This window comes from Oncorhynchus masou, chromosome 19, assembly GCF_036934945.1.
Source record: "Oncorhynchus masou masou isolate Uvic2021 chromosome 19, UVic_Omas_1.1, whole genome shotgun sequence".
Taxonomy (NCBI): Eukaryota; Metazoa; Chordata; class Actinopteri; order Salmoniformes; family Salmonidae; genus Oncorhynchus; species Oncorhynchus masou.
In genome coordinates, this window is record NC_088230.1 from 17,880,805 (window position 1) to 17,906,371 (window position 25,567).

General features: G+C 42.2%; 1 protein-coding gene across 1 annotated transcript in view; it reads left to right on the plus strand.

The window, feature by feature from the left end:
* The first annotated feature begins 704 nt into the window (after positions 1-704).
* Positions 705-25,567, plus strand: part of LOC135505920 (protein cornichon homolog 3-like) — a 52,668-nt gene continuing 27,805 nt past the window's right edge. The window contains exons 1-3 of the mRNA XM_064925165.1: positions 705-1,221; positions 7,048-7,116; positions 13,728-13,775. Coding sequence (XP_064781237.1) covers positions 1,144-1,221; positions 7,048-7,116; positions 13,728-13,775 — 195 coding nt within the window. The 5' untranslated portion in view covers positions 705-1,143. The remainder of the gene's footprint in view (positions 1,222-7,047; positions 7,117-13,727; positions 13,776-25,567) is intronic.

Here is a 25,567-nt window from a genome sequence, read left to right on the forward strand (position 1 = left end):
CTAATTTACTAACCCTAACAGTAAATTGAGTCCCCGACTAAGTTCCTAAGTTTAAAAAAAAAATTAAACCGCCAGAGGCGCCTCTGATTATGGTGTCATTATCTGTCACAACAATTGATCAGTGTCATGTTTTTTTGTATGTTCAGACAAGTAGGCTATACTATGTAACCATAGTCACTAGATGGCGCCAACAGACGATTTACTAAGCATTTGCCTGGCTACTAGTCAAGACATAAACTTGACTGTCTCATAATGGTGCCCTGGTGTGCCCTAGTCTAGATACATATGTCAAAGGCTTTGGCAGAGTAAATTGCAACTCGTATTGCTATCCCAATACATTTCTTGGAGCCACACTCAAAATGTAAATAATCTGTGGCATCTTTTAATTTAGCTGTACTTAGATTTTTAAGGCCTATCTATGTAGCCTAAATGTTGGATGTGTTTTATTATTTGAGATTGCTTGAAAACAATAGATTATAGTAATTTATATTTGCTAAAACTTCAAAATCCTAAAAAGCATATGCTTTTGAATGGGAAATGGGAAGATAAATTAGATACAAATGATACATTTGTAAATTAGACACTACTGCCTGAACACTGGCCCTTTAAATCCACCTGTTGGGGCGCAAGACTGCGCCTTCTGAATCGTGGAGCTATAGGTTAACTGTGGTTTGAAGACACCGTTTATTACGAGTGCCAGGAGTGTTGCGGAGCTCCTATTTTAATACTGCCACATTGTAGCCAACCAGATTATCTTTAGTAATTTGCCTGTCCAAAGAATTCTTCCTATCCGGGATGTTTTTGAGCATAATTTGGATCTCTTGATATCCATTTCAAGACATCGCTTGGATTTATATTATTTATATTCTTGTTGTGTAATCTTTGCATTGAAATGTCTGTCGTTTTCATCAAGTCTAGGCCACTGGTCTAATTTCCAATTAAGAAATTGCGCCGCAAAACGTTTCGACTTCAAAGTGAGACCTTGGATGCGCGTTTCGTTGGAGACGTTCTGCAACAATTTGTTGCAAACATTAAAAGCAAAGTGATGGATGGAGTCGTTATCCCCTCGGTTTGCCATAGCACTTTAATCATTTCATTTTTTTAATGTGATTCATCTGAGTCCTCTTTTCGTGTTATTCAATTATGTTCACTTTCGCTGCCTTTTGCTATATGCTGTCACTGGTCCTCTGTGCTTCCCTGATCTTCTTTGCGATATGGCATGTAAGTGGGTGATTTATTACTTGTTTTTGTTGTTGTTGTTATACGTTTTTTAAGATGTGAAAATACATTTGAATATGATTATGAATGATTTTGGCTATGGACTATATTCCATAATTGTGCGTAATAGCCCAGTGTATTTATACCTGCTCACAACCCCTTGGCCTTTTGCGCAAGATAATTCATACATTATTCGATGTATGCAAAGGTGCTGTTTCAATGCCCAACCTTTAACTTGAATTATAATTTTATTAAGATCCCCATTTGCTGATGCCACGCGCTCTAATGGGTAGGAAAATGCAATACATCCCCAGATTTACACGTGCGAACCTGTATCTCAGACGTTTAGCATAAAACACCACTCATTTCCACTTAATTGACTAAATGGTCATATCAGTTTTATTTTGTTTTTGCAGATTTTTTAGCTATGGTTTCATCAAAGGGTTTTACAATTCACTTGACTCAGTCATCATGCACCTCTGTAATCGATTAGGAAATCTGTTAGAGACGCTGGACACACTGAGACGAATTCTCCCCCGCACAGTTTTATCTCTGTGTTATTGTCTTTGTTCAAACCAGCCGGGAGACCCTGCAACACAGAAATGCCAATAAGAACGTATTACAATATTTGGATAATATAATTATTTACTCTGAAAGCCCTTGCGCCCTCCTGCGGAACTTTATATAAAGACAGATTTCGGTCCACACAGTTCTTGGCCCCCATCGACCGGCGTACCTTTGCATAGCAATAGACCTGAGACTGAAGGAGAGCTTCAGGTTTACTTCTGAGCCCAGGCAATTACTGGATGCATGGCATGTGTCAGGCCCATATGGTGTTCAAAGCAGTGGACAGATCTTATCTAGTCTACCTGCTACTTAAGTACATACAGCTTATGCCAAGAGCAGAATTATCAACATGGATATTTTCATTCTGTTTATATTACTGTAATATACTGTAAAGTGGTCATTACACACACACACACACACACACACACACACACACACACACACACACACACACACACACACACACACACACACACACACACACACACACACACACACACACACATACTCACACACTCTGTTATCCAAAACAACTAACAGCTCATGCATACAGTACATTCAATATATCTGGCCCAACTGTGGTCTTGTAAAGCACCATGTTCCAACCAACTGAGACTTATGAGAAACACAATGATTCTGATGGCAGGGTGGCAATTTCAATTCACAAACACAGGCATAAGCTACAGACAAATCAGAATAGTATGTTATGCAGGCTACGTGGCGTGATGTCACATGCATAGTCAAATAAATGGGTTTTAATTACCAGCCCTTTTTCACATTACAGCATGCCTGTCATCCAGACATCACATGGGTACTTGTAATACTTGATCCCATACACTCTGACAGTGAAATGTACCCATACATCCTACAGTAAATATCCATCCCACTGGGCAAAAACTAGTTCAATCAACAGCAAAGAATCCAAGTCATTTCAACCAAAAATATAAATCTGATGACATTGAATCAACATAGAAAAGCTCATTGGATTTGCAAAAAGTAATCAGTAATCACTGTATTTTCTTCACCCAGCTTTTAACCTAAATCCAATGACTTGGCGACATTTGATATTGATTTCACATTGAATTCACAGTTAGTTGACAACTCAACCAAATGTAAATCAAAACTATGTTGAACTGATGTCTGTGCCCAGTGGGACTTTTCATTATCTTTCATCTAATTGTCATGCCAAATATTGCATCCCTCTACCTGACAGGTTTATTACAGTTCTGCCTATTTGTCAGTGGACCTGTCAGGTGTAGCATGACCTACGTATCCTCCTCTTTACTCTCCTGACACGTTTAGAATATCAGGACATGTCTCGTCATTAATCACTGTCTGTTAGCAGGCGGTCTCATCTCTCACAGGGCATGTACTCTACTGCACTGAGGCTGACTGATGAGAACCTTATCAGACACTGCGTTGACTGATGGATATGATTTGTTGAGCTTCCATGTCCAAGAAATCATCATTTCAGTCTCAGTGATGATGCTTCTCTACATGTCCAGACCGCCGTCGTCAAGTTCATTGACTAAGCTGAAACCCTCGACTCTATCTAGCTTAACACATGTTCAAGGTTGATCAATAACAAGATAATCTCATTCAATACCCTTAAAAGTCGTTCAGTCTGTGGAAGGAAAATCACACCTCACTGGTTAGCTATCTAGCTTCTGTCCAGATTGAATGATCAGTAATCAATCATGTAATCCCGGTTACACCATCACTCCTGGGACTGCTTGTAACAGATTAGGGGGAATTTTAATTAACATACCCAATGAACTGTGTTCTCTTGCACTCCGCTCAGCTCCACACTCGCCGACAGAAAATGGTTGAGTGATTTCCCTCCACGTAGCAAAGCCCCTAATGTATTATGAGTGTCATTATCACCATGTGAACTGCTCCTCTGGATCCAGTGACTTATGGGAAAACCCTTGTGCCCATACGATGTGTAGAGAAAGTCCATTGGCTAAGAGGGCATATGTTAAGTTAACATCATTCACTTTCATTGTGGCCATAAAATTCCCCCTATTGCTGTTTTAGTTTTTCTGACGGTTTTAGTGGATGCCGGTTAGATTACCATAATCGTAGGAGGAAACTTTGAAGGAGTCATTTGTATACTTGGTTTCTGTCCTGTTGCTTTAATGTGTGCCTCTTGCTGGTTCCTTAGGCAAGGATAGGACGTTCACAGGTCTAATGATCCTTCACAGGTCTAATGATCCTCAGAACATGCTATTATTTGGAAAGGACATCTTGCTTCAAATTTCGATCTATGTGCAGTACAAGAACATTTCTCTTCATCTTTGAGGCTGTGAGTAACCTAAGTGGCTCTATAAGAGTCAGCTTGGGTTTAGTTCTGTAGGGCTGCGCCCAATTTGGATATTTTTTTCACGAACTAGTCTTGACTAATCAGGTGAGCTCTGAAAAATTTCTGATGTGATTGGTCAAAAGACCAATTGTTGGAAAAAAATATCAGATTTGGGGCTGCCTGTGTAAACACAGCCTTTGTGGTTGGTTTTGCACGTAGTCCCACACATTCATTAATTCCTCATAGGTTGTTCATCCATCAATGTGACATCAATTACATTAAGTTACATTGTTTCTCACTGTATGTTATATTGCCTTGTATAAATGAAATTGTATTTTCCTGGCAAGAGAAGATAGGAATTTTATTATTCTGAGCCAGGGGGGAAAAACAAACATGTTACTTGCCATGCTGGTCTTTGGAGATATACTGTAGGCCTATACAGATGTGAGCATGTTTTTAAGGCCAGTCAACCATGAAGAAGCAGAAACGTCCAGTCCCAGATATGGAACCAATGCCATTAAAAAAAAGTATTGATAGAAAGCTTCAGGAAATGTAATAAAATAAATAAAACACACAGTATAAAGTCCATTCCCTTCATGTAGCTCTGCTGCCTGCAGCCACATCAAAAAGAGCAGCAATCCCCAAATGGGCAGTCTCCACTCACCGAGGAACCATTTCTGAAGCTTCCAAGCGGTTGCACTGGGCGCATCAGACATTTTATTGGTATTCAGTTTAGTGAGTTGATTTGGGGCGTCATCCTGCAATGACTGTGACTGTGAGCAGACCAGACCTGTCAGTCCATGATTGCCTTTCCAGTCATAGAGAAGTCCTGCACCCAATGATGACAAAATTAACCCATTTCAGGTGTTTTAAAATACTCCTGAATAATTAACCATAGCCTGGTCAATTATTAACATTGAACTTGTCGTCTTTTTCATCAGAAGTTATGTTCTCCGCATCGCGGTTGTACTGTTATTTTTTATGTAATTATTTCTATATGAATGCCTAAAGTAGAATGGCAGTGACGTATGGTAGGGAATGTGTTCAAAGAGAGTCAGGGTCTTTCACAAACAAAGATAACAGTCGAGTTGCCAGTCGACCATAGAGTCTGTGGACCAAGGGCGGCCAGCCATCCCCATGTATGAATGTACACAACCGTTCAAAAATTTGGGGTCACTTAGATATTTCCATGTTTTTGAAAGAAAAGCACATTTTTTTGTCCATTTAAAATATAACATCAAATTGATCAGAAATATGGTGTAGACATTGTTAATGTTGTAATTGACTATTGTAGCTGGAAACGGCAGATTCTTAATGGAATATCTACATAGGCGTACAGAGGCCCATTATCAGCAACCATCACTCCTGTGTTCCAATGGCACGTTGTGTTAGCTAATCCAAGTTTATCATTTTAAAAGGCTAATTGAGCATTAGAAAACCCTTTTGCAATTATGTTAGCAAAGCTGAAAACTGTTGTGCTAATTAAAGAAGCAATAAAAATGGCCTTCTTTAGACTAGTTGACTATCTGGAGCATCAGCATTTGTGGGGTCGATTTCAGGCTCAAAATGGCTAGAAACAAAGAACCTTCTTCGGAAACTCATCAGTCTATCATTGTTCTGAGAAAGGAAGGCTATTCCATGTGAGAAATTGCCAAAACTGAAGATCTCGTACAACGCTGTGTACTACTCCCTTCACAGAACAGTTTAAACTGTCTCTAACCAGAATAGAAAGAGTGGGAGGCCCCGGTGCACAACTCAGCAAGAGGATAAGCACATTAGAATGTCTCATTTGAGAAACAGACGCATGACAAGTCCTCAACTGGCAGCTTCACTAAATAGTACCCGCAAAACACCAGTCTCAACGTCGCTAGTGAAGAGGTGACTCCGGGATGCTGGCCTTCTAGTTTGACGTTGAGACTGGTGTTTTGCGGGTACTATTTAATACAGCTGCCAGTTGAGGACTTGTAAGGCGTCTGTTTCTCAAACTAGACACTCTAATGTACTTGTCCTCTTGCTCAGTTGTGCACCGGGGCCTCCCACTCGTCTTTCTATTCTGGTTAAAGACAGTTTGCGCTGTTCTGTGAAGGGAGTAGTAATTTCTCGCCTAAAAAACAAGGACATTTCTAAGTGACCCCAAACTTTTGAACGGTAGTATATGTTTTCACCTGGTGAGCAGGAGGTGTCACTGTGTCAGTTTAGGTAACATTGAATTCAAAGACTTCTATTGAAACCACCCAAAGATGGCATGATGTCAACTGTGTGCATACAAGATGTCATCTGATATGGTGAGGATGATAAGCATGAATATATAGCGTGTATTTGCTGAACATTCCATCTCCTCATCACACCCCACTGCCCCAGGTGTTTACAAACAGTCCATCCATGTTGTTTGCCATTGGCCCGTGATGAATTAAGGGAGCATCAACACAGAGAGCCCGCCAGCCAGCCGCCAGAATCACACCACAGGGAAATATGGCTGGCTGGCTGTGGCGTGTGCGTGTGTGTGCGTGTGTGTGTGTGTGTGTGTGTGTGTGTGTGTGTGTGTGTGTGTGTGTGTGTAACACAGAAAAAATTAATAAAATACACACACGCACACACATGACCCTAAGGACTTACATACATGCAAACACATCCACTCTCTGCCTCTGCTGTGCCGCTGTATGGCCACAGGGAATAGACATGCAATGTCAGCTGTCTCTATAAAAGACAATACCCCCCTATGCAATTACTAGCACTGCTTCTAGTCCTATTCCTAATGCAGCTCTGTCTGTCTGATTGATCCTGTTTGTCATGCAGTGTTGTAATCGCTGTGCTAGCTCCCAGACAGCCTATAGAACCACTGACACAGCTACAGCCACTGACACAGCCACTGTGAGTGATTAACACTGATGCAGCAGAGAACTAAAACACATTGTTCTTTTTCCTCACTTTGTCACTCTCTCTCTCTCACTCTTTCTCAGATAACCGCCTTTGATGAACTGCAGGCAGACTTTAAGGTCCCCATCGATCAGGGCAATCCACTCCATGCGGTATGTGTGTTTCTCTGCTGTGCTAGTACATTTACATGTTACTCATGTACTACTGTCAAACATGCTCTCTGACTCCAGGAGTGAGTTTATTTTGGCGAACGTGGCTGTAATATGTGAGCGTGTGGAAAGTGTGGTGACTGTAGGATGTGCTCGTGGTGAATTAGTGTATGATGTGTCATGAGTGTGGTATCTGGAATATGCATGGGTAACCAGCGTGTTTAGAGCATGTGAGTGCGTCTGCTGATTGTTTTGGGCAAAGATGTGGTGAGTGTGTTAGTGTATGCGTGCGTGTGTGTCTGCGTGCCTGATGCTTGCGTGCGTGTCTTTGTGTGTGTGTATCTGTGTGTGTGGGGGGGGGGGGGGGGGACTTGGAGGAGGTGTGTAAACAGCACCAGGGGCCACAGCCAGGTGTAGTGCCACCCTGAAGATCTCCCTCAGTCATCTGCAGCTCTGCATTAATACAACAGGAACCAGATGGCTGCATGCTGTTCAATTCCTCCTCCTCTGGACTCGGACTGAGTGGCTGACAGGCACCTCACATCACAGGTTTAAAGGCCACAACATCCTGGCTGTGTCTGAAATATCGTGCAATACTTTTGACCTGGGCCCACGGACCATGTAGTGCCATTTCAGGTGCACACTCTGTATAAATTATATCCCCTTCATCAGAAAAGAGGTGGGACACTGAGGTTGATAAAGGACAGGTTCCGCTCCATGAATCCCCTCTGGGGTTTCTGGGTTATTATTCCCTCTGGCTCCTTAATAGAGGAGAATGACTTGAGCAGTTTAGGTATGATGTCCCTGGGACAACACAGTTTAGAGGTGACTTTGACTGTACTGCTGCAGCACTTGAATGTTGACAGCTGTGTGTCCTTTGGGATAACTAGAGAGAAAAGGTGGATGGAGAGACAGCGTATTCGAGGAACAGGATTGCTGAGCAGTTTCAAATGCAAATGTATGAGTTACTTTTTTCAAAGTCATTGTAGCTTTGAAAATGATCTCAAAGTACAGCGACACTTATTTTTTGTAGCATTTGCTTTGCATGTAATTATGAACAGCACCAGGATACTCAACTTGATGCTAATACTTGTGATCTCAGAGAGAGAGAGAGAGAGAAAGAAAGAGCCTGAGTGTTCAGTCTTTGCCACTTAAAGAAATTGTGTCGTTTATCACTGTGTAGATTTTTTTTCAAAGCCATTTTAGCTGTCACACTAGCTGTTCGGTCAAAACAGATTCCCAAATGAAAATTTGTCAGGCTATGCAGAAGTTGCCTCCCACTGAGGCACACGTTGCTAGGCAACCCCTTGGACCTGCCCAGACAGGCTCTGGCTCAAGCCAGTTTAAAAGACTTGCTAGCAAACATTTGTGCTATGGAACGAAATAAGTACTGCACTCTGACCACAAAACGTATTTGCTAGATTAGTTCATCGTGTTTTTATTCAAGCAATGAAAGTGAACTTCAAAACGTGGTGTAGTTTTATTGGGATTTGCAGCTGTTGTTGGTAAGAAGTGAAACTGCTCGCTTCTGATATGACTTACTCAACCTTTAAATACTTTGACATAAAAATGTATTTTGTCAAATCCTTTGCACAACTTCGTAGTCTCTCACTCCCCATGGCCTCCATGCTCTTTCCTTCCACTGTGACATGGATACCACCTTACCTTTTTCTCTCCCTCCATCTCTCTTCTTCCACACCATTTCTCCCTCCCTCTCCTACCTCCCTCGACCACCTCATGAGTCCTGATTGGAGATTGATGGCCCTGGGCACCACCCTGCTCCCCTGCCACCTCTGCCACCAGCAGTGTCATTCCCATAGGGAGCACAGGGGCATGTGCCCCCTCAGATTTGTTTTTAAAGATAATTGTTTCTCTTTAAAACTACTTGCCATCTAGTAATTTTATGAAGTTGGCTTTAGCTAGCCCAGATACTGTAGATTCCCAATCTCCCAACCTCATAACTAGCCACCAAGAAGCCATTTTAGGCTATGAATCAAGTTAGAGTAGCTATCATAGCTAGCATGCCTGCTGCCAAGGTTGGTAGAATTTTGAAAAGCAAGCAATAACTAAATGCACTGAATAAGACTCCCATTCCTCTTAATCTTTTACCCAGATTTTAGTAGAGATGCAGAGAAAAATATATAGTTTATTTAATAAAGAACCACCAGTCAGGAGGATACAGACAGCTCAAGAGGTATGCTTAGATACATTCTTTTTTACATAGAATTAAGCCTAATGATTATGGCTCTAGATTGCAGGAACAAGCTGTTTCAGGTGTTTGAAATATGCACAATTTTCCACCACCAGCCATTCTTACATACTTTGTGCCCCCTCAGATTTTTGGGGTGCATGCTACATCATCCTCACACCCAGGCAGCAGGCTAATTAGTGGCTGACTGTCATCTGCCCTTCCCCCAGGGGGCTTTCTGGGAGTCAGGGCTTACACTAGACCTAGAGCAACCATAGTAGGGATCCACACACACACACACACACACACACACACACACACACACACACACACACACACACACACACACACACACACACACACACACACACACACACACACACACACACACACACACACACACACACACACACACACACACACACACATATAGAATCAAACCTCACACACAAACATACACACACAGCTGTGAGTCTCTGGTTCTGGGGCTTCAGGCACATATATAAAGACAGGGCCTATTATCACAGGGAGGGGTGCCAACACAGAGAACAGTGGGCTGAAAAAAAGTAGGTTTATTCCTAGAGAGTTTGTGTTTGAGAAGGAGGTGGACGTGTGTGTGTCTGTGTGTGTGTGTGCGAGCCCTTGTGTGTAGTGTATAAGTCCTCTGGGTCTATGGGGACGTACATTCAGGCCCAGATGTATTTCAGCACTGCCAATGTTGTTTACTTTGAGGAGGCCAGTGCCTATCTGCCTATCTCTTCTGAGACTCTCAGATAACACACCAGTGCAGAGCCTGATGAGAATACATTATGCTTTAATACTTTATTCCCCACAGCGCTCAGGGCCCTTCTTGTGATGGGGCCCTGCTTTGTGATGCGGATGGCATCTGTTGCTTCTCCGACTCTGAACTAACGTTCTATCAGCCAGGGATTAGCCTGAAGCAAATAATATAATCTAAGTCTTGCATTAAAAATCAGACTGATAAAACAGTGAATAAATTAATGCAAGGAAGGGGAAGCAGTTATCATAGTTGCATTATCATGCAGAGAGAGGAGTACTTGTGTTCTGATTTTATTTCCCAAGACTGATCATGGAATTGCGTACTACTCATGTGTAACCTATAGGTTACGTTTTCAATTAGATCTCTAGTAAATTAGTACTATAAGTTATATGTCAGTGTGACTCCAAAGGGTGAAGGGTGGATTGGAATAATACTGGGTCCTGTCTATAAAACTTTGTTGTTGTTGTTAGAAGAAAAGCTTTACAGTAGGTCCATGTAATCGTCCAGATATCAAACCTGGGATGACGGCTCACTGGGTAAACTCTAGGTATTAGCTCTGGGAGCCGACACATGTCCTGAGACCTCAGGCAAGGTAAGTCATAATATAAAGCCAGCTTGGAGAACCACCTGCACTATACTGACAGTACATCAGCCTCCACTACTGGATCGTCACATTTCTCCTCTCCTTATGAATATTATTGACGGTCAAACGGGAGAGCCAAGGACACGGGTAGTTCCTAATGTTGTAAGATTCTGGTTAGTGTTTACAGAGCAACTGGTTCTGAGAGATTAGGATCCAGACTTGCAATTGTAACAGTAAGCAGCTGTAACAAAAATGGATGACTGCAGTGAGGCCGTTATTATGAGTACATGTTCCAAATCGAATCACATGTTATTTGTCACATGCATCGAATTCAACAGGCGTAAACTTTACCACGAAATGCTTACTTACAGTCCCTTTCCCAACAAAACAGTTAAAAATTAAGAAAAATGTGCAATAAAAAGAAGGAAATAGTAACACATTAAAATAACAATAACAAGACTATATACAAGGAGTACCGGAACCGAATCAATGTGCAGGGGTATGAGATAGTTGAGGTAATTATGTACATGTAGGTAGGGTTAACTGTGACTAGGCAATCGGGATAGATAATAAACAGAGTATTCAACAGCGTACGTGAGAAGTGAGAAAGTGTGTCTGTGTGTGTCTGCGTGTGCGTGTGTGTGTGTGTGTGGGGGGGGGTGGATTTGGCGTCTTTGCATGTATGTGTGTGATTTGTGTGCGTGTGAGCGTAGGTAGTCTATGTGTGTGTTGGAATGTCAGTGTACAGTGCCTTCAGAAAGTATTCACACCCCTTGACTTTTCCCACATTTTGTTGTGTTAAAGCCATCATTTAAAATGTATTATATTGAGATATTATATTGACATTGAATGTTCCTACTTACAGTTTTGACTTAAATCGGCTTGGAAATCTATAGCAAGACATGAAAATGTCTGTTTAGCAATGATCAGCAACCAACTTGACAGAGCTTGCAGAATTGTTTGTCTATTCATGTTTTGTATTGTGTCATGTTTTGTGTGGACCTCCAGGAAGAGTAGCTGCAGCTTTGGTTGTAGCTAATGGGGATCCTAATAAAATTTGAAATGCTCATCTCCAGAAAGTGAACCAGTAATTAGCCCATATTCATTCACTCCTCCTCCAACAGAGCACTGTGTGTACTGTGTACTCTAGACAGTGAATGTACACACTCCAGAGAAGGATGTCTCACCTGTCAAACACTCCTCTTCTTCTCTCAACAGCTCCTTGACCTCTCTAGCTCTCCTCTCTATTCTCACCCTGAGCCTCAGTTTACGTTTGTGCGTCTTATTTACAGTACCCCAGCACACTTGCTTGTCAAGCAAATTCTCGCTGAGTAGCATTTCAAAGCGAGCCCTGTCTAATTGCTTGCTAATGAGAAGTGTTGATACCTCGGCAGTTATCTGGCGTCTCCATGGCTACCACTGGAATATATTAGCATGGCCTCGTTCATACTCCTCGAGATGGGAGAGGAGGGGAAAACGTGTGTTGAGGCAAATTCAGGTTCGCCCAAATGAGGTGAGGCAGTCCCAAAATAGGGCTAATTTACGGTAACTTCTCATAGATGTTGTGGTTTCATATGCTGAACTACTGCAGTGGGTCGTGAGAGGACATGGGGAGGAGGAAGCAATGCAAAATGTGCTTGGAGAACATCAAAGTATTCTGCAGATTTGACTTCGCGTATGCATATGAGACTACCCGCAGCTCAATTTGACGTCTCCTCAACCCCATCCTCTTTCCTACCTCTACTCTTAATATAATAGCACATTTCTCTCCGTGGAAGGGGACTTCCTTAAAGTCAAACTTTAAAGTGCATTTAAAACATCTCAATACACTTGGCACTTTTAAAATAGAAAAACAGTACAGTAAAAGGAGGCAATGGAAGACATTTTCCACCGTTTTAACCCAGAACAATTCCAAGAGGACTGACGTGTAGATTATGTGGCGTATCAGATTTTGAGATGAGAGATAAAAAACGGCTGATGCTCAAATGGAGATTAGCCACCAGACTGCACATTTTCCCCACAGAGCCTGTAGAACCGTTGCAATGGTCTTAGTTCCAACGCTAGACTGGCTTTCTACAGTAGTGTTACCTCAGATTACATTATTTAGAGGCTTACAGGCGACTCCATGATGAATTATACATCCCATCAGAGGAAGTTCTTCTGTAGTGTTTTTTTCTCTCCAAAATACTAATCAAATATGTATGTTTAGTCTTGATTAATGTAGCTTTTGGGAAATAACATTCAACCCCCCCCTTTCACCAGCACTCTGCAGAGGAAGATAAGCCTGTTTGGGTGTCATTCATATATAATTTCTCCTCAAGATAACACATCATCCCATGTATGACAATTTTGCACATCAACCAAGTCAATTTGGTCTGATAGAGACACATGTAGAGACTGGGACTCTCAGGGCGAGGTATCCATCCACAACAGGCATAGGAACAAGCACTGCCCAAAATAGGGAACGTTTCTATGTAATCGCCATATGCCATGCTGCTCACATGCGCCATTCAAGAAATGGTGTCGCCTGGCATTGGTTTTTCTAAATATGGCCCTTGATGTCCTCGCCAGTTTCTGGTTGCACTGTAGTTCTGCAGAGAGAGGAGCGCTGGGCCAAGAAGTGGGGGGTAGACAAGTGCTTTAGGCAGTGCTGGGTTGACTCCACAAAGCCCCAGCACCACACACAGACAGACACAGGCAGAGGTAGATGCAGAGTCTGCTTATAGCTCAGCAGTAGTGGGAAGGTAGGAACCAGCATCATCCATGTCTCACTGTGGGCCTACACAATGCAAATCCAGCTTCACAGGCCAGCGGCATAATGCTACCCAAAACACTCCTGTATACCTAACACACTCCTGAAACATTCCTGATTCTCCCCAGCTTGTAACAAGTATGCTACAGGCATTAGTGACTAGACAGTTGGACTTACTACATTATCTAGTCACTAAGGTCTGTAAAATACCCCTATTTTTGGACTGCTGAACCTCATCAGAACAACTGTTGTGTTTCCATATGTATATTTAATGCAGGTGATGTAACTGTTTCCTGTTTGGCTCCAACAGAGAGAGCGACTCCGGAACATTGAGAGGATTTGCTGCCTGCTGAGAAAGGTAAATAGCCACTGAACACTGTCCTATTTAAAACATTTCCTTTATTACTTCATGTGCATATGTCATTTAGCCTACATTTTAACACCAGCAAAAGATAACGGTCTTCTATATCTAGACTGGTGGCCGCTAGTTTGTGAGAGGTAAAATAGTAGAATACACAAGGTGTAATTTCTAAATTTGGTTGTGTATCAGCAGTTTTTCTCTTATCATGTCAGTCACTGACAGTCACTCAATTAGCCCATGTCAGTTACCATTAGTCTAGCTAGCTATTTAAACCTGTAGTTATCATGGCTGAATTACCGACCAGGCCCCCCCCCCCCATTGATTTTGTTAGTCACTCTAACTCAGATATCATATAAAACACACGTCTCTCCGCCACATGGCAAAATGTGTAGAATTGAAGGAAATTAGCTGTAAAACTGCAACAGTTTCTCTCTGCCACATGAAAAAATGTGTAGAATTGAAGGAAATTAGCTGTAAAACTGCACCAGTTTCTCTCCGACCCATGGCAAAATGTGTAGAATTGAAGGAAATTAGCTGTAAAACTGCCCCAGTTTCTCTCCGCCACATGGCAAAATGTGTAGAATTGAAGGAAATTAGCTGTAAAACTGCACCAGTTTCTCTCCGCCCCATGGCAAAATGTGTAGAATTGAAGGAAATTAGCTGTAAAACTGCAACAGTTTCTCTCCGCCACATGGCAAAATGTGTAGAATTGAAGGAAATTAGCTGTAAAACTGCACCAGTTTCTCTCCGCCACATGGCAAAATGTGTAGAATTGAAGGAAATTAGCTGTAAAACTGCACCAGTTTCTCTCCGCCCCATGGCAAAATGTGTAGAATTGAAGGAAATTAGCTGTAAAACTGCAACAGTTTCTCTCCGCCACATGGCAAAATGTGTAGAATTGAAGGAAATTAGCTGTAAAACTGCAACAGTTTCTCTCTGCCACATGGCAAAATGTGTAGAATTGAAGGAAATTAGCTGTAAAACTGCACCAGTTTCTCTCCGCCCCATTGTAAAATGTGTAGAATTGAAGGAAATTAGCTGTAAAACTGCACCAGTTTCTCTCCGCCACATGGCAAAATTAGTAGAATGAATTACATTTGTTATACATTGCAACATTTTTTCTCTGCCCATGCCAAAATGTGTAGAATTGCCGCAAATAAGCTTAAAAACTGCAATATTTGATCTATGCCCCATAACAAAAGAGGGGGGCCACTAAAAATGTTTTGCTAGCAAGGTATACTTAATATTAGTATTTTATTAGGATCCGCTGCCAGGGCTGCAGCTACTCTTAGTGGGGTGCAAACAGGAAACAAAACACAACAAATAGAATACATAATATACATATACAATGCATAATACAATGCATAATACAAGACATAATACAAGACATAATACAATACATAATACAATGCAAAATACAATACATAATATATGAAAAAGTCTGTGTCTCTTCACAGTCCCCGTCATGCCGTAAGGTGTTCTTTTATCCTAAAATATATATATATGGTTTTATTGCTAGCTTGAGTTAGCTGGGGTGGCACGGAGTTCCACGTAGTCATGGCTCTATTTACTACTGTGAATTTCCCAGCCTCTGTTCTGGACCTGGGGACTGCGAAGAGACCTCTGGTTGCATGTCTTGTGTTGTACCGATGAGTGTCTGAACTGTGTGCCAACTGCTTGAACAGACAGTTCGGTACCTTCAACACCTTGCACAAAGACCAATAGTGATGCAGTCAATCTCACCTCAACCTTGAGCCAGGAGAGATTGACATGAATGCCATTGACATTTGCCCTCCATGTATATCTAGTTGCAATATGTGCTGCCCTGTTTTGGACCAACTGCAACTATGCCTATGTCCTTATTTGCACATGACCACACAACTGGGCAGTAGTCCAGGTGCGACAAAACTAAGGCCTCTAGGACCTGTCTAGTTGATTGAGATGTCAAGAAAGCAGCACAGCGCCTTATCTTGGACTGACCTCTTCCCCATGTTAGCAACCATTAAGTCTATATGTTTTGACCATCACAGCTTGCTATCTAGGGTTACACCTCGCAGTTCAGTCTCCTGAACTTGCTTAAACGCCACATTATTCAATAATAGATCAGAGGTTAAGGGTTGAGCGAGTGATATGTCCCAGAAACGATGCTTTTAGTTTTTGCAATATTTAGCACCAGCCTATTGCTAGTTACCCATTCTAAAAGTGACTGTAGCTCTATGTTAAGGGTGCCAGTTGTTCATTTTACTGTCATAGCCGACGTGTATACTGTTGACTCGTCAGACACACAGGCTTTATTCAAGGTCAGTGGAAGGTCATTGGTAAAAACAGAAAACAATAATGGCCGACTGCCCTGATTTTGGAATGAGATGTTCGACAAGCAGGTGTCCACATACTTTTGGATGAGGTCATTTCGTCAAACTTGTGAGGCTCTCCATGCTCATTAGTTTCTCATTCAACATCATTTGCTGCTGCTTCACTCAGTCTCAATCCCGCTTGAAAAGCCTACCTTCCTAGCTGTTTTACATTCCCTAAAACCAATAATGTTGCTGTTACATCAAAAACACCATCTCATTTCACAAGCTTTTAGGATGGTTAGCTGAATAGTCCCAAACAAATCTCACACCACCAAAACTCAAAACAGTGCAGCACTAGGTTGAATGTGCCCTGACTGAAACAAAACACAGGAGGGCTCTGTAGTTTAACACCAACTGCTCTAGTTGGCCCCACAAAACACTTAAAGAAGATCGAAATGCACATTCCCATGAAACTGATTGAGATCAAATGATTGGCAGGCAGACGCAGTTTGGACATTTTCACTGGTAAAACGTGCAGATTTATCATTCAGAATTTACATTGATGATGCCATGGCCTATTTTCAAATGGTGTTTGAGGGTATTAAAAATATATTTTTATTTTGAGACAATATGTGTGGGCATGGGCAGATGTTGCAATTGGAAGATGCATTTTATGCATATTCTATCATGATATTCAATAGTGTACATCTGTCAGTACATTCTTTTTAAAATTATGACGTAATTTACATTTTGATTGCTCTCCGGCACTTAAAAAATGAGCAAGAGCCAATCATCAGTCATTTGTGTCAGTGCTGAGCGTGTTGCGTGTTCTTCCCTATAAGTATGTTGAAAGTCCATTGCCAATTTATTTTCTGTAAAATAACATTATATTTGGTCAAACACTGTTTTTTCAGAAAGTTTGCTAAGCGCAGGTAACAGGCTGATTGGTCGCCTGTTTATACCATTAAAGGGTGCTTTGCTATTCTTGGGCAGCGGAATGACCTTTGTCTCCCTCCTGGCCTGAGGGCACACACCATCTTCTAGGATTATATTGAAGCTGTGGCAAACAGGAGTCACAATGTATTCTGCTTCCAACCTCAGCAATTTACCACCCAGACTGTCGGTACCAATCATCTTTCTCACCATTTTTGCGGAACTCAAAACTACAGCGTTTGTCTTTCATTATTTGGTTCCATATGCATGAATATGAAGGCTCAGCATTTGTTGTTTGCATGTAATGCTTAAGTTTGCTAATCTTATCAACAAAAAAGTGATTAAAGTGGTTGGCAATATCAAAGGGATTTGTTAAGAACAAGCCATCTGCCTCAATGAAAGAGGGAGCTGAGTTTGCTTTTTTGCCTAGAATTTCTTTTAAGGTACTCCAGAGCTTTTTACTATCATTCATTAAATAATTTATTTGTTCCATAGTATAGTTTCTTCTTCTTTTTGTTTAGTTTAGTTACATGATTTTGTTGGCCAATCTGCTGTGTTGTCAGACTTATTTGCGATTCCCTTTGCCTCATCCTTCTCAGCCATACAGTTTTCAATTCATCACCTATCCATGGGGATTTGGCAGTTCTAACAGTCAGTTTCTTGATGGGCGCATGCTTATCAGTAACCAGAAGAAGCAATTTCAGAAATGCTGCAAGTGCTGCTGTTCCTCATTACATACAGTGCCTTGCGAAAGTATTCGGCCCCCTTGAACTTTGCGACCTTTTGCCACATTTCAGGCTTCAAACATACAGATATAAAACTGTATTCTTTTTGTGAAGAATCAACAACAAGTGGGACACAATCATGAAGTGGAACAACATTTATTGGATATTTCAAACTTTTTTAACAAATCAAAAACTGAAAAATTGGGCGTGCAAAATTATTCAGCCCCTTTACTTTCAGTGCAGCAAACTCTCTCCAGAAGTTCCAATGTTGACCTAAATGACTAATGATGATAAATACAATCCACCTGTGTGTAATCAAGTCTCGGTATAAATGCACCTGCAATATGATAGTCTCAGAGGTCCATTAAAAGCGCAGAGTGCATCATGAAGAACAAGGAACACACCAGGCAGGTCACCAGGCAGGACTGTTGTGAAGAAGTTTAAAGCCGGATTTGGATACAAAAAGATTTCCCAAGCTTTAAACATCCCAAGGAGCACTGTGCAAGCGATAATATTGAAATGGAAGGAGTATCAGACCACTGCAAATCTACCAAGACCTGGCCGTCCCTCTAAACTTTCAGCTCATACAAGGAGAAGACTGATCAGAGATGCAGCCAAGAGGCCCATGATCACTCTGGATGAACTGCAGAGATCTACAGCTGAGATGGGAGACTCTGTCCATAGGACAACAATCAGTCGTATATTGCACAAATCTGGCCTTTATGGAAGAGTGGCAAGAAGAAAACCATTTCTTAAAGATATCCATAAAAAGTGTCATTTAAAGTTTGCCACAAGCCACCTGGGAGACACACCAAACATGTGGAAGAAGGTGCTCTGGTCAGATGAAACCAAAATAGAACCTTTTGGCAACAATGCAAAACGTTATGTTTGGCGTAAAAGCAACACAGCTCATCACCCTGAACACACCATCCCCACTGTCAAACATGGTGGTGGCAGCATCATGGTTTGGGCCTGCTTTTCTTCAGCAGGGACAGGGAAGATGGTTAAAATTGATGGGAAGATGGATGGAGCCAAATACAGGACCATTCTGGAAGAAAACCTGATGGAGTCTGCAAAATACCTGAGACTGGGACAGAGATTTGTCTTCCAACAAGACAATGATCCAAACCATAAAGCAAAATCTACAATGGAATTGTTCAAAAATAAACATATCCAGGTGTTAGAATGGCCAAGGCAAAGTCCAGACCTGAATCCAATCGAGAATCTGTGGAAAGAACTGAAAACTGCTGTTCACAAATGCTCTCCATCCAACCTCACTGAGCTGGAGCTGTTTTGCAAGGAGGAATGGGAAAAAATTCAGTCTCTCGATGTGCAAAACTGATAGAGACATACCCCAAGTGACTTACAGCTGTAATCGCAGCAAAAGGTGGCGCTACAAAGTATTAACTTAAGGGGTCTGAATAATTTTGCACGCCCAATTTTTCAGTTTTTGATTTGTTAAAAAAGTTTGAAATATCCAATAAACGTCGTTCCACTTCATGATTGTGTCCCACTTGTTGTTGATTCTTCACAAAAAAATACAATTTTATATCTTTATGTTTGAAGCCTGAAATGTGGCAAAAGGTCGCAAAGTTCAAGGGGGCCGAATACTTTCGCAAGGCACTGTACATCAGACCAACAAATATTTTTCACATATTTGACACCGGAATCATTGCAAAACCTCTTGTATGTTGTATATTCGCTTATACACAATGTAGTTTTTTCTAGATATGGCTATTATATTGTGATCACTACATCCGATGTAGTGCGGGGGGGGCTCTGACTGCAGATGTGTTAACGCAGACCCACGAGCCACTGCGACCCCTCATGATATTTATATGTTTTATTTATATATATTTTATCCCAGCCCCCTTCCCCGCAGGAAGCCTTTTGCCTTTTGGGAGGCCGTCATTGTAAATCAGAATTTGTTCTTAACTGACTTGCCTAGTTAAGTTAAGGAAAAAAAAAATTGTGGCCCCCACCCCCATCAAAGTTGCCCATCCCTGATCAAGACTTTGCACAGGGGTGAGTACAGTACTTCAGTCACTGTATCTCCAAACATTAAAGGGATAGTGCGAGATTCATCGATTTACCAAGGATCAGATGAACTCATGGATACCATTTTCATGTCTCTGCATCCAGTATGAAGGAAGTTTGAGGTAGTTTTGAATGCTAGCTGTTCCAGTTGACTTCCAGTCATTGCACTTCCAGTCATGCTAACGCTAGTTAGCATTGGCTCGCGAAACTACCTCGAACTTCCTTCATACTGGGGCTGCTGGAATGGAGGCCGTTTTTGTTCTTTATCTCTGTTGTCAACACTGCCTCAGGCTCATCTGTCACTCCTGGGGACTGTTGCAGTACTGACCCAGTGAGAGTGTTGAGCTGCACCATCAACACCACATCAGAAGTTAATTTCCTACCCTGCCTGGAGTCATAAAGCTTATTCATTAGATTTCATCATTCCTAGAGGATCTTCAGCACTACATGGACTATGTGTATGTTACTGTAGACATGTTTATTGTTTGTTCCTTGTCTGTTACAAGTGCATTCTCTCAGCATTTGCGGATATGAGTCACCCCACACAATATTACATAGAAAATGATCTTGGATAGATTGTGGGGTTTGTCTTATGGCAGCAGGTGCTGTACTTTGCAAGCCAGTCACAGAGGAGCACTAGCTGGTGGTTTTATTTCTCCCGCCCCGTTCGGTTTGTGACTGTAAAACAGCGGTGTTGTCACAGCAACAGAACCAACCATAGAGTGCTGCTCATCTATCTTTCTTTATTTTTTTTGTCTCATTCTCCCACCCCATTCCCCACACACCTCTGTGAGTACAGAAGCAGAAGCGCAGAGGTGGTTAGGCCAGCGTGTTCATTTGCAAGGAGGCTGCAACCCCTGATTCCTGCTCCTAAAATACATAGGAGTTCCATTTTCTCCCTCCCCTATCATTTGAAGGGAGATGAAATGTCGGTACAGTAGATGAGCGGAAGATAGAGAGGGGGAAAGATAGGAAGAGATGGAGAGGGGGAAAGATAGGAAGAGATGGAGAGGGGGAAAGATAGGAAGAGATGGAGAGCGATAGAGAGGGGGAAAGATAGGAAGAGATGGAGAGCGATAGAGAGGGGGAAAGATAGGAAGAGATGGAGAGCGATAGAGAGGGGGAAAGATAGGAAGAGATGGAGAGCGATAGAGAGGGGGAAAGATAGGAAGAGATGGAGAGCGATAGAGAGGGGGAAAGATAGGAAGAGATGCGATAGAGATGAGGGAAAGATAGGAAGAGATGGAGAGCGATAGAGAGGGGGAAAGATAGGAAGAGATGGAGAGCGATAGAGAGGGGGAAAGATAGGAAGAGATGGAGAGCGATAGAGAGGGGGAAAGATAGGAAGAGATGGGGAGCGATAGAGAGCGGGAAAGATAGGAAGAGATGGGAGCGATAGAGAGGGGGAAAGATAGGAAGAGATGGAGATAGAGAGGGGGGAGAAGAGATGGAGAGCGATAGAGAGGGGGAAAGATAGGAAGAGATGGAGAGCGATAGAGAGGGAGAAAGATAGGAAGAGATGGGGAGCGATAGAGAGGGGGAAAGATAGGAAGAGATGGAGAGCGATAGGAAGAGATGGAGAGCGATAGGAAGAGATGGGGAGCGATAGGAAGAGATGGGGAGCGATAGGAAGAGATGGAGAGCGATAGAGAGGGGGAAAGATAGGAAGAGATGGGGAGCGATAGAGAGGGGGAAAGATAGGAAGAGATGGGGAGCGATAGAGAGGGGGAAAGATAGGAAGAGATGGGGAGCGATAGAGAGGGGGAAAGATAGGAAGAGATGGAGAGCGATAGAGAGGGGGAAAGATAGGAAGAGATGGGAGCGATAGAGAGGGGGAAAGATAGGAAGAGATGGGGAGCGATAGAGATGAGGGAAAGATAGGAAGAGATGGAGAGCGATAGAGATGAGGGAGGGCTGCTGCTGTACTCCGGTGATTCCAAGCCAATCAGAGCATTTCTGTCTGCTGTTGAGTCATGGAGGATTCCACTCCCCCCCATGGTGCCTGGCTGGACCCACGCCATGCCACCATGTCTGGATTTACAGACAACCTCCAGTCATTCAGGCTGCACTACCACAAACTGAACAGACAGCCTCCAGTCCCGACTCTCCAGGCTGTACTACCACGCATAGTTTTTAGCTCAGCAAACTAGACTTCTCACAACACTTGAGCATGTTGTTTGGCAATGGATGGGGAGTGTCATCCTGACCTACTGTATTACACTCAGGCACAGATCAGCTCATAGAGAGTTAACAGAACACCTTGTATGCTGTTTCCCAATGTGTGGGGTTATGAAGCCATAAGGAGTGTACACCTTCTGACCTTCTGTCCTACTGTATTACCACCAGGCACAGTTTAGCTCATCAAGCTATACACTGAGTGTACAAAGCACCTGCTCTTTCCATGACATAGACTGACGTGGTGAATCCAGGTGCAAGCTATGGTTCCTTATTGATATCAGCTGTTAAAGTGAATCACTGTAGATGAGGGGGAGGAAACAGGTTAAAGAACGATGTTTAAGCCTTGAGACAATTGAGACATGGCTTGAGACGTGTGCCATTCAGAGGGTGAATAGGCAAGACAAAATATTTGTGCCTTTGAACAGGGTAGTAGGTGGCAGGAACACCGGTTTGTGTCAAGAACTGCAACGCAGTGTTTTTCACGCACAACAGTTTCCTGTGGTATCAAAAATGGTCCACCACTCAAAGGACATCCAGCCAACTTGACACAACTGTGGGAAGCATTGGAGTTAACATGGGCCAGCATCCCTGTGGAATGCTTTTCGACACCTTGTAGAGTCCATGCCCCAATGAATTGAGGCTGTTCTGAGGGCAAAAGTGGGTGCAACTCAATATTAGGAAGGTGTTCTTAATGTTTTGAACACTGTGTCATTTGCACTTCTCCTGTTAAGCTGTTTCCCAATCAAAGTCAAAGCATACATCCTCTTTCAGTGTGCACTATTAATGGAGCACAGTTTTTTTTAACCTTTTATTTACTAGGCAAGTCAGTTAAGAACAAATTCTTGTTTTCAGGAACGGTGAGTTAACTGCCTTGTTAAGGGGCAGAACAACACATTTTTACATTGTCAGCTCAGGGGATTCGATCTTGCAACCTTCCGGTTACTAGTCCAACACTCTAACCACTAGGCTACCCTACAGTTGTGCTCTATGTCGCACACAGAAATGATGATGAAATATGAATGTAAATTATGACACAGCCAAGGAAGAGCGGATGACCATGGATTATTAACATTAGAGAGTCTTAGTAGATGCGTGTGTCTTCACAGGATATTTTAAAATACATTTTTACCTGATATTCTTAGATCTCTCATACTTGACTGTACTATCCTCTTGTCTTTCTAACAGCTCATCCCAGTTCCCAGCCCCACATTATTACACTACAGAAGGGGATATAAAAATAAGTAAGAATAAACAAAACTCTTCCTGAAACCACTCATGTAGCTTTGCATCATCCTGACAGAAAAACAACCAATCCGTGTGAGCTCAACAGTGATAAGGAATAGGACTGAGTGTTTCCTCGACACCCTCCCTCGCCCAGGTGCGTGAAATTGCCAACTTCTCTCTCCAGAATATTTTGAGTTTATGCAAAAGACCTGGAGCTCTGATCCCAGGCAGTGGGAGAGAGGGGAATAACACCCAACTGGTGATTGACAGCCTCCGCTAAGCAATTGGAATTAATATTAATCATGTCAGTGCAGTGTGTTTGGCATTGGAAATGGAACTGGGATGTGAGTAGTGGGGAACACAGTGTTATTTGACTGTTGTTGGTGTTGTATGCTTGCAATGAAGGGATTGTACATTATAACAGTAGAACTCCATTCATCTAATAATTCATTTAAACTCATTTTGTAAGTTTAATCTCGGATCGATTCATTCATGTTTGCATTTATTATTTCTCCAAGTCATCCATTGATTTGGGTAACTCATGCAGGAGTTGCCCCTGTAGCCTCCAGTATTTTGATTAGAGCGCTGCTTCAGAACTACTCTACTCCTCTGCTTTGATACTCTGGCTGTCGAATAATAAAAATGTCCCCAGCAGGAAGACTTGGATACCAGCCTTGACCTCCCCAGCGCTTAACACATCCATCTGCATCTACTTTTCATCCCTTGTTCATTCCTCCTTTCCTCCCTAATCGAGTAGGGTTAAATGTCCCGGTTGCAGAAAACCTCCTGGATGAAGAAGCCTTGTTTTTTTTCTCTTCTCCAATGTGAGTGTCAAGGTGAATCTCCCTCACATCCAATCAGTGCTCAGCGAGCGGTTGAGCACAGAACAGTCCCCGATGGTTTCCGTAGCGCCTCGTGTTTATTCTTCAAACGAGGAGCTACTTTTGATGTTTCAGTACAGAGTTTCATTCCTCTCCGTCACACTGTCTCACGCCACATTCATCTCTCCAAAAACCCATTTGCATAGGATTGTCAGTTTGCAGAGAAGCGGGGTTGGGTGGTAGGGTGGGTTGGGCTTGACAGATAAGATGTGTGCTTCACGTGGAGAAAGTAGATGTTACCAGGGTACAGGCACAAGCGACTGGTGATGTAGTCAAATGATGTAGCTACAGTGTCAAATGTGGGCCGTAGATGACTTGGTGGTTTGAGGAAGTTCTTGTAGGACTGTTGATGTGGACCAGGAAGTACGGTAATGCTAGGTACACTGCACTGAAGACCTGGGGCTACACTATACTTTGGTTATGGGTTTGTTTGTCGTTATGTTGATGTGTGGGTTAGTTCAAGTGTATGATGTCCGAACTGTTGCTGCTTTGATGTTATGGTTGGATAGTGAGATACACTCTCACTCTCACGGTAATGCATATGCATTAAGATATTTTCCCGATTGAGTTACTATTTAATAAAAAAATAAATACTTTCTTGTCACTGCTCTGATAGAGAAAACACATATTTTGTAGAGGACCTGAAGCTGTATATATATATAGTACATTAGGCTACTTCATTTACAATGTACTGATAGAGACAGGCACATAGACATCGTGAGACAGAGCGAGATAGTCTTTCTGGAAATGCCCCAAATCATTGGTTCAGACTGTTGAGCCCGTTAACTTACTTTGGTGGATATTGTGAACTCTGCATAAAATCAATGTTCATGTCTCTCTCAACATCAGTACAGTATAATGAAGGAATTCCCTTCAAGACAGGAACGAGATTTGTTTGTTTGAAATCCTGCAGTGATTCATTAAAGTTTCCCATTTGATTTGTCACATGCACAAGTACAGTGAAATGCTTAACTTGCAAGCCCTACCCAACAATGCAGTATTCAATATCAAAATAGTATAACAAAAAACACAATACACCGGAAAATAATAATGAAAGAATAAAAATAACAGGAGAGTGTAAGCAGGGTCAGTGCAGGTACAAAATGTACAGTGTGCAGGAATATTGGAGTAGTTGAGGTAGGTAGATAGTAGATATGTACATATAGGAAGGGATTAGGAGAAAGAGACTGGTAGCAGGATAAATAATAATAATAATAATATTAATAGTAAACAAACAGGACTGAAAAGGACTGGTAAGCAGGAATATGTAAATCTTTATGGTAATATAAATGATAATATATACATGCAAACAAGTAATATTGACCAGTAGCAGGATAAATAAATGGATACTAATGGTAAATGCAATCAATAATAAATGAACAGCAGCCTAATGATAGTAATAAATCTAGTCAATAATCATTTTAGTAGCAGTGTAGGTGTGAGGGAGTCTGTGCCTGTGGGTCTAAGTATGTGGCTTCAGTAATGACTGCGTGAGTGAGGGTGTGTGTGCGTGTGAG